Source organism: Podarcis vaucheri, assembly GCF_965113315.1.
Source record: "Podarcis vaucheri genome assembly, chromosome: 14".
Lineage (NCBI taxonomy): Eukaryota > Metazoa > Chordata > Lepidosauria > Squamata > Lacertidae > Podarcis > Podarcis vaucheri.
In genome coordinates this window covers 35,600,912-35,615,345 of record NC_138752.1, presented here as the reverse complement: position 1 = coordinate 35,615,345, position 14,434 = coordinate 35,600,912, and the positions used below count along the sequence as shown (strand labels likewise).

Below are 14,434 nucleotides of genomic sequence, written 5' to 3'. Positions count from 1 at the left end.
ATATAAGAATATATTGCAATGGTCAATTGTTGAGAAAACCCCCCACTTCATTCTGCATGTTATGTTTCTGAATACAGTGGATACATTGATTACTGAATAAGAAATTAATCTGAGGGAATAAATTAAGATAGGATGACTTTCTCTAGAGATGATTTGGGGAGTAAATTAGTGGGGGAAACTGGAGGGGAGTTGAATTGATTTGGAGCAGACTGATGAAAAACGTAGTATAAATCAGTTGAAAAGGAAGTGATTTGGAATGATCTGAGATGGGGTGCAAATTTATAATTAAAAAACATACCAGGTGTGATTTGGATAGAAAAATTAGTTGGCTTAGAATCATAGAATCATAGAATCATAGAGTTGGAAGAGACCACAAGGGCCATCGAGTCCAACCCCCTGCCAAGCAGGAAACACCATCAGAGCACTCCTGACATATGGTTGTCAAGCCTCTGCTTAAAGACCTCCAAAGAAGGAGACTCCACCACACTCCTTGGCAGCAAATTCCACTGTCGAACAGCTCTTACTGTCAGGAAGTTCTTCCTAATGTTTAGGTGGAATCTTCTTTCTTGTAGTTTGAATTGCTTGTAGGCTTGTCTTCTGTGATGATTAAAATTTGCATCTATATTTTTAGTGGCTTGCAGTGCCGTTGCTCTGTAGCACAGTCACATGCATGTTTACTTAGGAGTAAGTCCCACTATGTTCAGTGCGACATATTACCTATTGTGCATGCTTAGGATTTGAGCCCTCAGCATATAAGTTCTCATTTATTCATTTCACTTATTGTTTGGAAATAATTACATCTAATCAAGATTGCTAACAACAACAAAAGGATAGAGCTGCCAGAAATATATGCACTAATATATTTACTGAAGCTGCCATTGTAAACACCCCTGAAAATGAAATATTGAAATCCTAAGTAACCCAGAGGAGTTTCATGTTTGACTGGAGATTTCAACTCTGCTCTCCCCTGATCCTAGTCCAACACTCTAACCACTAGTCTGCATGGTATAACTATAATAATTTGGATCCCCCTGTCTTTACATGCTCTGCAATGCAGTTCCAAGAGGCTGTGGCTGACAAAGGACAATCTGCTTTTGCTTTTCTTTCTCCAGGTGTTTATTGGCCATTCTGAGCCAATACAGCAGGTGAGGTTCACCCCTGACCAAAGGCAAGTCATCAGTGTTGGAGATGCCATCTTCCTCTGGGATTTCCTAGGTGTGTTTGCAGAGGAGTCCTTCAAGGATGAGTAAGAGCCCAATGTTTCCTCACTAAAGCAATTGTCTTTGGAAATATGATAGGTGCCTGCATATTTACATCTGCATTTTCATTTCCCCGTCTTTTAAACTCTGGACTTGTTACCATTCCAGAATCGATTCCTCCGAGTCCTCAGATTCTAACAGAGTTGGTAAGTCTGCATTTGTTGCTGAGTTATGCTACTTGCAAAATCCCACAGCTGTCTTACAATGAAATAGCTATCATTACTTCGCTGGGTGATTGAGCGAGTGGTTGCTGAACAACTCCAGGCATGCCTGGAAGAAGCGGACCATTTGGATCCCTTCCAGACCGGGATTTAAGGCCTCATCATGGGACTGAAACTGCCTTGGTTGCACTGGTCGATGATCTCCAGCAGGCTAGGAACAAAGGTGAGAGCTGTTTCCTAGTTCTGCTGGATCTCTCAGCGGCTTTTGATACCATCGACCATAACATCCTTCTGGACCGTCTAGAGGGGCTGGGAGCTGGGGGCACTGTTATACAGTGGCTCTGTTCCTTCTTTGTGGGCCGCGTCCAGAAAGTGGTGGGGGGGGGATGAGTGTTCAGACCCCTAGGCCCTCATTTGTGGGGTGCCTCAGGGTTCTGTCCTCTCCCCCATGCTTTTCAACATCTACATGCAGCCGCTGGGAGAGATCATCAGGGGTTTGGATTGGGTGTTCATCAGTATAGTAGTCTCTAAAGAGCTCTGCCATTGCATCTATTACTGTCTGTGTATGTCTTTGACACAGATTTGTAGACAGACATTTTCCTGGTTGTCTTTGGCAAGTAGAGAGATTTTCCAGGTGAGCAGAGCATAGAGGGATGGTTAAGGCTATTTCCTTTTATGGACCAAATGGCTGATATATGGGGCAGAGGGACCAGTAAAAATTGTTCGGGCTAATAACTATGACCTTTAAAATTCAGGAAGTTTCCTGCTTTGACGGGGGGGGGGTTAAAAAATTAAAAATTGGGACATAACCATTTTCAGATTAACCCTAACAGACATTAGAGCTGCTGACAACTACAACCATCAAAAGAGGTGACAAAGGTGTTACTTCTGTTCATTATATTTGTATCTTATCCTTTCTCCGGTCAGTTCAAGGTTTTGTCTTCCCCCACTCCTTTATATCCTCTCAGCCCTGGGAGTTAGGCTAGGCTGACAAGAGAATGACTGGTCCAAGGTCACGCAGTAAACTTCATGACTGTGGAATGTTTTACCTGCATCTCCCTGGTGCCAGTTGAGCACTTTAACCATTAAACCACCCTGCCTCTCATTCTCTCCCCCCCCCCCTTTCTGTTCTTTATCCACAGAAGCCAATCTGGAAAGGTCACATGATTTGACGCCCGGGGCTAATGATATCCCCCGCCAGGTGGTTCCTCGGCCTACCATTGTGTCCCCACCTTGTCTGGAGCTCAGCTCCATCCATCCACTGGGGCATTGCGGTGAGCAGAGAGCACTTCAAATGAAGCAAATCTTTGTCAGCCCCTTAAAATCCTTCAGGCGCCCTGAACCCCATCCCCATTGTTGTCTGTCACTTGCTATTTTCATTCCCTTCCATGCTTAATCAAAGTGGGTTGTATCCAGGTAACTTTTACTATTACAGTGGTACCTCGGGTTACATATGCTTCAGGTTCCATATGCTTCAGGTTACAGACTCCGCTAACCCAGAAATAGTACCTCAGGTTAAGAACTTTGCTTCAGGATGAGAACAGAAATTTTGCTCCTGTGGCGCGGCGGCAGCAGGAGGCCCCATTAACTAAAGTGGTGCTTCAGGTTAAGAACAGTTTCAGGTTAAGAACGGACCTCCAGAATGAATTAAGTACTTAACCTGAGGTACCACTGTATTAATAAATCAAAGTTAGTAATGTCATTAATTTCAAGTAGCCTACTCCGAGTAGACCTAGGTGAACATTCCATTTGTTTGGGGTAAGGATTTTCAATTGCATCCCATAAAACAAACACTGAAAAGTTATCCAAATACAGGACGCTGCCTTATGCTGAGTCAGACCATCTAGTTCAGTATTGTAGGCACTGACTGACAGCGATTCTCCAGGGTTTCTGGGCGGGGGGCATCGCCAGCCCTACCTGGAGCTGCTGGGAACTGAACCTACGACCTTCTGGGTTCAAAGCAGATTCTTGACCACTGAGATATGACCCTCCCCCTTACCGCTTGCTGTGAACAGCACTCTAACCAAACTGGATGAAAAAACATCAATCTACTTCCTTCTCTGTTCAGGCAGAAGGCTGGAAGTAGCCATTGCTTTCTGGCACTTTCATCCTTAGCACACTTGGTGTAAGTTAAAATTCATGGGACCTGCCCTGCAGAACTGGCCTGGTCTCTGTTCCAGGCATGGTTCTCAGGGGGCTTTGTATTTTGGAGTACCTAAATGAAAGAACTGAAGCTAAAGTGTTTCAGTTCCATTGCTATACTCCAGAAGCTGATGTACAACAAGGGGCTGTTGCTCTTCTTTCAGTCACTCTCCCCTGTTTCCTCTCTTTCAGATACTTCTGAATCTGAAGAAGAGAAGGAAGCATATCAGAAAGGCAGCCACAGAGAGGCTGTTAATGAGGATAAAGTCCGGTTAGTTCTTGCGTTGAAGGGCACTGTTCCTAGTGAAGACTCTCTGGCTGTGAAACCTGAAGTCATTCAGCCTTGTCCAAGACCCTATAGCCATGCAGGGAATGGTAAGTCAACATGTACAGGGGCTTTGCAAATTTTTCTTCTTCTTAAGATAGCAGATCCTTGCTTTTTATCCATATGTATGTTACTACATCCAGTTTGATTGTATGCTTCATCCGTTTCCCAAGTTTGCAAAGTATTGAAACCAATTTTCACAGCTCGCAAATAATAATTTATTGGGGAACATGCTAAAATTCTATATAACAGTGGCTCTTAAATAATGCTGTCATAAACTCTGTGCTAAATGATACTTTCCAATCGCTCTCTCTTGCGTGCTAGAAAGCAGAAAGGAAAGCAAAGGATCCAAACCGCAAAACAACACCTGCCCAGACTGTTACAGGCACTTTACCCCTCGTTTCAAAACATCGGCACCCCAGAAGGTAAGAAATGGCCTGTTGTAAACATAAAAATCTTGTTGAATCATACCAAAAGCCTATCTAGGGTCAGCATCCTGTTCTCACAGTGGTCAGCAATATGCCCATGGGAAGTCTACAAGCAAGACCCCAGTTCAACAGGATTCCCCCCATTTGAAAATCCCAGCAGATGGTGTTCAGAGCGATACTAGTCTGGTCTCAAGACTTGATGAAATGGCTTCTGAGCAAAATAAGAGTCTCAGTGCTTCTGAGAGCCCCTTTTGCACATGGTCAAGTTTTCTCTAGGCAGTGTGAGAGACATGTCTGGAATCTCTTCTCAAGTTATGCTGAAGCTGTGCGTCTTTGTCTTCTAGGTATTCTCCTCTGCTCTAACTAGTAACGAGGGCCTGAAACTAAAAGCAGTCATTGGCTACAATGGGAATGGCCGGGGAAATATGGTCTGGAATCCAGATACAGGTATAGTCTGCTTTTGCGAATTGAGATTCCAAAATCTGTAAATCTTCTGTACCCAAACCTTCAGCTGGACGACCAAACCAGCTGGCATCTTTGTCAGAAATGCATTTTAAGAAAATCAGTTCTATTGAAATGATGTAGTATGTTCAGGGCTGGAATGCAAAACATCTGAAATCAGTTGGTCTTAGAGTCTAGTTGCTCATCCCATCAGCCATGCTCTGTTGTGAAAGCTGTCTCTTGACATCCCAGGAGAGAGGAAGAGGTTTGCCCTTGTTGATAGAGAAGGAGAGGTCTCTCAGCAGCAGGCGTCTTCCTTCTTTTACCTCCCTTGGCTTATCTCCTCTAGCTCAGTTGGTAGAGCACGAGACTCTTAATCTCAGGGTCGTGGGCCTGAGCCCCATGTTGGGCAAAAGATTCCTGCATCGCAGGAGTTTAGACTAGACATCCCTCGTGGTCCCTTCCAACTCTATAATTCTATTACTCTCTGGAAGCATGGGAGACGCAATAATTGGCTGATGAGATACTGGAAGGTAAAAGCCTGCTCAGAGGGTGCTTGCTTTTTCACATGGTGGATCCAGGCAGGCTTCTACTTCCAACTTGACTGCATTTGGTGGTTTGTGGCTTTGCCCATCCTTTGCATGCAGAATTCCAAGCACTGAATGCAATCTCTTCTCTCTCCTTAGGTTTCTTCGCCTACAGCTGTGGCTGTCTGCTCATTGTCGAAGACCTGCACTCTGGATTCCAGAAGCATTGGCTTGGTCACCCTGAAGAGATTTCAACATTAGCTGTTAGCCACGATGCTCAGGTACAAACATTCCTGTTTCCATTAAGAACATCTGGGTAGCCTGGCTAGCACAAGCCACCTGCTTTCCTTCTAATGCAGTGGGTACTTCTGGCGACAGGCACAGCGCTTCTGAACAGCCAGTGGGCAATGAATGCTGTGCTCCCTTTTCTCCTCACTGACGGGAGGAGGAAGAATGTGCTTGCCAAGCATTTCGCTGAGCCTTAGGCTGTGTTTAGCTTTTGGTCTGCCGTTTGGGTATTTGTTCATGCCCCTGACACAAAGCAGGCTGCCACTTTGCTCTGCTGCTGCTTTAGTGATTTGTATTGTTGGCTGCCCAGATTGCACTCTAGGTCAGTAGAAGGGCAGGATAAGAAAAGTGCTAACTAATAAAACGAACGAACGAATATCCCCGCAGGCCCTTGCTTCTGCCTCTGGTCAGGGTCGTGGAGAGTCTCGCTGCCAAATTCGCATCTGGAATGTCCAGGATGGATCCTGCCAAAAGGTTCTGTTCCATCATGAGACCCAAGTCCAAGCCATGGCGTACTCTCGGGATGACTGCCTCCTTGCTACTCTAGGTGGGCATAAGCAGAGAAGAGCACACAGGGCATTGGGAGAGCTTTTCATGTTGAAAGACCTGGAATTTTTCTCCCAGAGAAAAAGGAAAATCTCCTACATGAGACTGAAATAAAATTGGCCCGTTAATCATGTTTATAAAAATACTGGATTTGCACACTGCAGATGACTTAATCTGCACCAAGCTGCTGCCACAATTACTGCGGCACCTTAAAGAAAGGCCAGAAATGGAAAGGGGCCACAGCACAGCTGCATGCAGAAGGTCCCAGGTTCCTTGCCTTGCATGCAGAAGGTCCCAGGTTCAATCCTTGGACTCTCCAGGTATAGAATTGTAGGTTTAGAAGGGATCCCAAGGGGCATCTAGTCCAACTCTGGAACCCAGGAATCACAACTAAACATTCCCTGAGCTGCTTGACAGTGGAATGGGCTACCTTGGAAGTAGGTGGACACACCTTCATTGGAGTTTTTTTAAAGTGAGGCTGGAATGGTTTGAACAGCATCTTGGCTTTTATTGTTCAGGGGTTTGTTCATTTTGATGTGTTTTTGCACACTGAAATGCGTACTCTATGGTTCCCAGGGGACTACATTGACAGAGTCATTGCCTTATGGAACGTCCACACTTACGAGCTGATGTCATCCACTCGCGTCTCGGAGCCAGTCCACGAAATCGCTTTTAGTCCGCTTTCTGCGGGACACCTTGCCTGCGTGGGGAAGGGAGTGGTGACCTTCTGGCTAATGGAGCAACAGGGAGCTGACATTAGCCTCAAGGTACTTCACCAGCGTCACACTCTGGTGTTTCACAGCAGGGGTGGGTGTCAGGGACTGGGCAGAGGAGGAATGGTGGAGACTGGTCCCCCCCCCCATCCTGACCCTTCCAGGGAGGAGGAAGAGGAAGACAGTATAGATTTACAACAGGAGTTTGAGGGAGGTCGCAGCTCAGAGGCAGATGAGGGGAGAAGTTGGGAAATCCTGGGAGAACCAGAGCAAAACCTGGCTGACACGTTGCCATTAGAAAGCATTCCAGACCCTCCATCTCCCAGAACCCGGCAAGCCTTAAAAGTAGGAGAGCAAAGAGCTCAAGGAGGATGACAAATGAGGAAGTGGGAGAGATGGGGGGGGTGGAGATTCACTCAGTACAGCACCATTATCCAAGAGGCTTTGTTCTATAGCCTCTCTCTGTAAAGATTGAAATAAAAAAGAGCTGGAATAAACTTTTCCTTGTCTTTATACTTTCCTGGGCAACCAGCTGGGAACCGCTGACAGCATCCTGACAGTGGGGCACCTCAGGCAAGGACACCAAATGTGGCCTTCCTAATCTGGCCCTCAGGACTCTCCCTTGACCACACAAACCCTCCAAAGCCCACATCCTTCACTGACTGGAATGTGTCCTTGAACTTTGATAATGCCTCTTGCTTACCTAGATGGAGGATAGAAAGGGTGTGTGTGTGTGAATGAATGTGTGCAGGAAGTAGTCTACTGCAAGGTTTGGGATAGCTGCTCCACCCACTTTTGCCTCAGGCCCTTCATGACATGTGGTCCCCAGATGTTTACCCACAAGAGAATCTGGCCCTTGGGCAGCAACAGGTGCCCTACCCATGTTTTTGAGACCCAGAAAAGGAGTAGAGTCAAAAGGTTAGGAGTTCAGCCTCAAGGCTGACAGTGGGGGACATAAACAGCTCCAAAGGCACCAGCTGACACTACTTTTCTTCTGACTTCAGGTTCACAGAGTCCCTGTCCCTGATGCAATTGGTCCAGTGGAGCTGACCTCATTGTGCTACAGTGCCGGCTGCCTTCTGTACACTGGGACCAGCACGGGACAGATCTGTGCGTGGGACATGCAGACGAATCGTTGTTTCATGACATGGGAAGCTGTTGAGGGGGAGATTGGTGAGTCTTTGGGCAGCTGTCTTCACACAACCAAGCTTTCAGGGGAAGCAGGGGAGGGGCATGGCTCATTGGCAGAGCATCTTCTTCTTCGCATGCAGGTCTCGGGTCAATCCCTGGCATCTTCAGACAGCTGGGAATGTGTCCTATCTGAAACCCTGGCCATCAGTGTGGACTGTACTAAGCTACTTGGAGAAATGTTCTGGCTTTTTCTTAGCACCTTGGTCCAGCCCAGTTTTAATTCTCAGATGCTAGAATTGATTGTGGCTGGATTTAAGACTTTTTTATGTTGTCTGTGTCATTTTTTCCATAAAGCACCCCTTAACCCTCACTGCTGTAGCTCCCGCAGCCGCCCTGGCAAGCTGCTGCTGATTTTTCAAAGTTGTTTGTGTCATTGGCTGTGGGAGCTGCAGTAGCGAAGGCTGGAAGAAAAGAGTCCTGTGGTTTGTACCCTCAATGCTCCACTTTGGAAAGTCAAAGATCTTTGGAAGGGATGTCTCTATGGCGCTGACATCACCAGAGAGCTCTGCAGCTGTTCAACATTCAAAGGCGGAAACCCAGCCATTAACCAGAATAAACGCTTGACTTGTCTAGGGGTTCTGCAGTGTCACAGAGACAGGCTAGTCAGCGGCAGCAACACCAAAAGAATTCAGCTGTGGTCAGTGGCAGCGGTTCAGGAGCTGAGAGTAAAAGGTTCCAGTGCCAGGTAATGCATCATCTGACTCAGGTTTGCTTAGCCCTAGAGAGAGGTGATAATTCAGATGTCCACTTAGGAAGCCTGTACTAGGTGGGTGGGTGGAATCATAGAATCATAGAATCATAGAGTTGGAAGAGACCACAAGGGCCATCGAGTCCAACCCCCTGCCAAGCAGGAAACACCATCAGAGCACTCCTGACATATGGTTGTCAAGCCTCTGCTTAAAGACCTCCAAAGAAGGAGACTCCACCACACTCCTTGGCAGCAAATTCCACTGTCGAACAGCTCTTACTGTCAGGAAGTTCTTCCTAATGTTTAGGTGGAATCTTCTTTCTTGTAGTTTGAATCCATTGCTCCGTGTCCGCTTCTCCGGAGCAGCAGAAAACAACCTTTCTCCCTCCTCTATGTGACATCCTTATATATATTTGAACATGGCTATCATGTTCAAAACAGTCATCCATATTTTAAAAATCAGTTCCATGATCACAGGCAGGTGGGGAGCCTTTCGGCCTCGAGGTGCTGCTGAACTACAACTCCCATCATCCTTGTCCACTGACCATGGTTGTTGGAGCTAATGGGGTTTTTTAGTTCATCAGAATCTGGAGAGCCAACAGTTCCCAGATTACAGGCCAGCATCAAGAAAAGATAAGCTTGATTAATGAGCCATTTTTTTGATTTTGGAGAGCGGCAGCTCCTTTATATTTTTACCAGCAAGTGCTTTCACACTTTTTCTAGGCAGTTATCTTTGACAAGCTCTTTAAAGAAGAATATTTTGTGTTTGAAATGACTTTTCCCAAGGCAAAAGAAACTTTTTTGCTTAACTGAGGTGGCTTAATGAGTCTTTCCAGATTTGTGTGCAAATGAATATTAGGGATCATGTTAATAATTTGCATGACAAAGTTCTAGTGGACAGTCATGTTGTGTGGAATGAAGAGCTGAATACAGACGGCTCTTACATGGGCCTCATTGTAAACAGAGCATCTAGGGTTGCCTCGCCTAACCTGGTGCCCTCCAAATGCTCTGGACTGCAGTTCCCATAAGCCCCAGCCCCTCTTTCTGGCCCTTGGAACACTCCGCCACTGTCTTTTTACCCAGAGGGTTTGTACCTGCCTGGAATGCGTCCTGAAATCTGAGAATGCCTCTTCCTTGTATGGATGGGAGAACACAGAGGAGAGTTGGAGTGTGTGTAGTAACTAGCCTGCTGTACAAGGGTAAAATTCACATCATGCCTCTGGCTTTGCCTACCACTGGCTTGTGGCCCTTGGGAGGATGCCTAGAAGGGAATGTGGCCCTCAGACTGAAGAAGGCTCCCCACCCCTTCTCTGAAGCCCAGGTAGAGTGTGATCTATTGTTCTGCTTTTCCCTCCCTGTAGATCTAGCTCAGTCCTTTTGGAACAGGAAATGACCCTGGATGGAACCATTGTAAGTGCCGCCTTCGACGACTGTATGGATATGGGCATTGTTGGCACGACGGCAGGGACGTTGTGGTATGTCAGCTGGGCAGACAACACCAGTATCCGGCTGATTAGTGGGCACAAGAACCAGGTAAGAGGTTTTGTAAGCAGTTCCTTGATGGTAAAGAGACTACTCTTCTTGGAAGTTTATCAAAGCTTCGTAATCTGGTGAACCGGGTTCGCGTCTCCGCTCCTCCACATGCAGCTGGGTGACCTTGGGCCAGTCGCACTTCTCTGAAGTCTCTCAGCCCCACTCACCTGACAGAGGGTTTGTTGTGGGGGAGAAAGGGAAAGGAGAATGTTAGCTGCTTTGAGACTCCCTTCAGGCAGTGATAAAGCAGGATATCAAATCCAAACTCTTCTTCTTCTCTTCTTCTTCTTCTTCTTCTTCTTCTTCTTCTTCTTCTTCTTCTTCTTCTTCTATCCTCTCTGTTGCCACTGCAGGTTAGCGAGGTGGCCTTCAGCCCTGGAGAGTCTCACTGTGCTACCTGTGGGGAGGATGGCAGCGTGAGAGTTTGGTCCCTTGCCAGCCTGGAGCTGGTGGTGCAGTTTCAAGTGCTCAATCAGGTAACTGCTGAGATGAAATGCAGTCTCTCAACACCCAGTTACTCTTTCCCTAGAATTCACTAGAGATGAGTGACTCTTTTGATGGCATAACCTCTTAGCCCAGAAGTTTCATATTTGTGGTGTTGTGCCTGAAAGAACCAATGGGTATTCCCAATATGTTCCTTACTCCCCCTCTAGAGTTCCCTCTGCCTGGCGTGGAGCCCAGTGGCCACCACTGTCAGTGGGGAAGAAAGCCAGCATATTGTGGCAGGGTACAGCGACGGCACCATCCGGGTGTTCAGCGTTTCCCGGACAGAGATGGAACTCAAGATGCACCCCCACCCGGTGGCTGTAACCGCACTTGGATACTCCGCAGATGGTAGGACCTTGTTAGATGCCAACATCAAATCTTGCCCCAAAAAGCACTGCATTATTATCAATTTGCAATGGGGTGGAAGGTTCACAGGCTTTGAAGGACTTGCTCACAAATTTATTGACAGCTTCACACATTATAGTTAAGCAGTGGAAGGGGCAAGCAGAATATAAAATGGAAGAATGGTATAAAGAGGTGTGGGTTATAGCTATTGATAAATTTACATGTGTCATTAAGGTAAGATGGAGAATATGCAGGAGAAATGATTTTGAGGTAATATGGAGAGTGTTTGTAGAATATGTACTGTTAAAATGGAATGGCGTTCAACCATTGCAAGAGGTGCTGAAATTTTGGGAGGTTGGATAGTTACAAAGGAATGGTATCAGTGGTGGGGTGCACATTTTTATTCTTATTTATTTATGATTATTACTTTGTCAAAATAATAATAAGCACTGCTCAGGTGCCACTAAAAATTAATAATAACAATCAGCAGCTCATTTAACATACGTAAGCTTTTAAGTAAACACACAGTGGGTGAATTCAAGTATCCATTAAGCAGCTCCCTTCTGAGGGCTCCTAGGGTTGGAGGGTGGGGCAAGGCAGATGAAATCATCCAACCCCTGATGGCAACCCCAGAATCTCTTTCCCCTCTTCTTTGTGCTCCGTTCACTCTCTAGGGGAAATCATCTTGTCTGGAGGCAAGGATGGGATGATGGCTGTCAGTAGTCCACGCACAGGGATGACCATTCGTGTCCTGACTGACCACCGATCATCACCTATCAATGTTATCCACTGCACAAGAAAGCAGGTGAGACGGAAATCTGTATGACGTCCGAACAACCTTTCCTCACTGGCGGATCAATGGATGTTCAGCACTTGATTTTTAATTGAATCTGTGCTGTAAGCCACTTTGACCCAGTTTGCACATAACACAAAGCCAAACCACGACTTAGCGTGAATGAGCAAATGTGTGGTTTCACTGAACAAAGGTTCCAGGCGCTGCACTCCTTTCTCCGTCCTGCTGTTGCCGCCATGGTTTGTCTTCCCATTACATCCAGACTCGGGCTGTTGGTTTGTCTTACTCCAGGCCAGGCAATAATTCAACCACTAAGACTCATGTGTAAGACTCAACAATTCAGTTCAAATCGGGGGGGGGGGGGGTTGCAGTATGAAATGTAAAAACATTTGATGACAAATTCCTAAACCAGTTGGCACAGCACAGCAGGCTAGCAAAGAGGTATTTATTCAGCTGTCACTGAACAATAAACAGTGACCGTGCTGTCAGAAGGGAGAGCATTCCATAAACAGGGTGCCACTGCTGAGAAGATCCTACTGTGCATCACTGTGCAGTTTACTACATCCAGCAACAAGGCAACAAAAGGGCCTCCCTTGCAGCTCTTGAATCATGGGCCAGTTGGTATCAGGAAAGACATTCCTTCCAAGTATTTGTTCTCCAAGTAATTTAGGCCTTTATGCTTATGATTTGGAAAACCTTCAGTAGAGAAAGGCAGTTTAAAAATAGAGTATACCATTTTAACCAATCTCTTACTATTTTCTAATTGTATTATTTCATGTGTAACCAGTTCTGTGCCCCTAATGATTTTTCTTGTTCCCTACTTACGTTTATTGCACATTATGTATTCAGCAGCAGTAGGGTGGCTAGTCCTCAAGACACAAACACACTCTGGATTTATACTGAGCCCTTGTTACTCCCTTTTTTTACATATCCGTACAATGGTATGTCATCATGCCCTGCACCACCAGTTTCAGAGGACAGGTGTGTAAAACAAGAGCTGTTGTCATTCTGGTATCCTGTCCTCTAGCACATAGAACTTGGCGTTGAAGGTGATGATCTCTGGTTGGCTGCAAGTGACGACCGACGTGTCAGTGTCTGGGTCTCTGACTGGATGAAGGACAAATGTGAGCTCATTGACTGGCTAAGCTTCCCAGCTCCTACAGGTCCCGAGGTGAGGATATCTTGCTGTAGCCTCCAGTCCTCTGCTGAGCAATAAGCTTTTCAGCATGTGGTGTGTTTTGTAGTGTTGCTTGTTAAAATTTCCTGAGGCTGGAAAATTTTACAAGGGAGAAGCAAGAGCAGATTGAGTGCCTTCTTGGCATTTGCCAAATGAATATATAGGACGAGGCTAGCTGTGTAGCTCAGGAGATCTACAAAACCGTGGTCACAAAGAATCTGTAGAATTCTGGCTTTAAATAAAGGACTAGTTTCTATTTCCTCATTTTTTTGTCGAAAAGAGCTATTCAAATGGCAGTCTTAGTTTGCACTAAATGCTTAGAAGGGTTTCTGGATGCAGCTTCCAGATTTCAAAGAGGGGAAAGTTCTCCACTCCACACCCCAGAAGAAATAATTGTTCAGATTCCATTAACTTTGTGCTAGCCCTGAACTGGAGGTTGGTTAGCTCCAAATGATGCACACCTGCCTTGTCACTCATGCTTTTGCCTTTCCCCTCCAGGTACCCAACCCTCTGCCTCCCAGCCTAGCAGCATTTTGCCCTTGGGACAGGAGCATGATTGCTTATACAGGCTTTGGATTGCAGAAGGAGATCCTCTTCTACAGCCTGCAACAGAAACAGGTGCCTCATATCTTGGCTTGTCTGAGATCTTGTGTGTTCTACCAGCAGGACTGCTAGAGTTGCATCTGACCAATGAGCCTAATGTTATTGGCTCAGCCGTGGACTTGGTGGTGGGTCACCTTCTGCTGGCATGCTTCCCTTAATCTTTGTTATGGGTCTATTTTAGCTCTGTTAGCTGTTCCACTAGACAAGCAGAAACCTGACATCATATGAGAGTTGTTGCTCAGTGTTAGAGCATCTGTTTTGCATGCAGAGGATTCCAGATTCAGTCCCCAGCATCTCCAGGTAGGGCTGAGAGAGAACCTCAGTCTGAGATCCTGGAGAGCTGCTGCCAGTCAGTGTAGACAGTGCTGAGCTAGAAAGACCAGCAAACAACAAAAAGTAGTTTAATATGTTCCTGGGCTATACAGTTTCAGGCTGTGGCAGCAGGGGATGTTTGTTATATATGCAAAACTCACATACACAAGAAATTTCTGGCTATTTGCCTGAGTCTCTAGGTGTTTGTGGTTTGGTGAATATAGGAAGCTGCCGTATACTGAGTCAGATGATTGATCCATTACTGTCTACACTGACTGGCAGTGACTTTCCAAGGTTTCAAGCATGAGTCTTTCCCAGAGATACCAAGGATTGAATTCCAAACCTTCCACGTGTAAAACAGATGATCTGCCACTGAGCCATGACCCTTCTCCTTTGTGGGAGAAGCATGGAGACTTGTAGCCCCCTGCCTTTAGTCTCAAAAATGCCACATGCCCTAGCACCAGAAATGTTACAGG

General features: G+C 46.1%; 1 protein-coding gene across 1 annotated transcript in view; it reads left to right on the top strand.

The window, feature by feature from the left end:
• The window catches only part of WDR90 (WD repeat domain 90), a 44,887-nt gene that overhangs the window by 26,275 nt on the left and 4,178 nt on the right, over positions 1-14,434 (top strand). Inside the window, exons 25-41 of the mRNA XM_082199033.1 lie at positions 1,113-1,246; positions 1,368-1,405; positions 2,563-2,694; positions 3,755-3,937; positions 4,212-4,312; positions 4,660-4,762; positions 5,443-5,564; positions 5,959-6,118; positions 6,694-6,884; positions 7,835-8,003; positions 8,595-8,706; positions 10,071-10,242; positions 10,596-10,718; positions 10,896-11,076; positions 11,748-11,878; positions 12,894-13,037; positions 13,542-13,661. Of these exons, the coding sequence (XP_082055159.1) occupies positions 1,113-1,246; positions 1,368-1,405; positions 2,563-2,694; positions 3,755-3,937; positions 4,212-4,312; positions 4,660-4,762; positions 5,443-5,564; positions 5,959-6,118; positions 6,694-6,884; positions 7,835-8,003; positions 8,595-8,706; positions 10,071-10,242; positions 10,596-10,718; positions 10,896-11,076; positions 11,748-11,878; positions 12,894-13,037; positions 13,542-13,661 (2,316 nt within the window). The remainder of the gene's footprint in view (positions 1-1,112; positions 1,247-1,367; positions 1,406-2,562; positions 2,695-3,754; positions 3,938-4,211; positions 4,313-4,659; positions 4,763-5,442; positions 5,565-5,958; positions 6,119-6,693; positions 6,885-7,834; positions 8,004-8,594; positions 8,707-10,070; positions 10,243-10,595; positions 10,719-10,895; positions 11,077-11,747; positions 11,879-12,893; positions 13,038-13,541; positions 13,662-14,434) is intronic.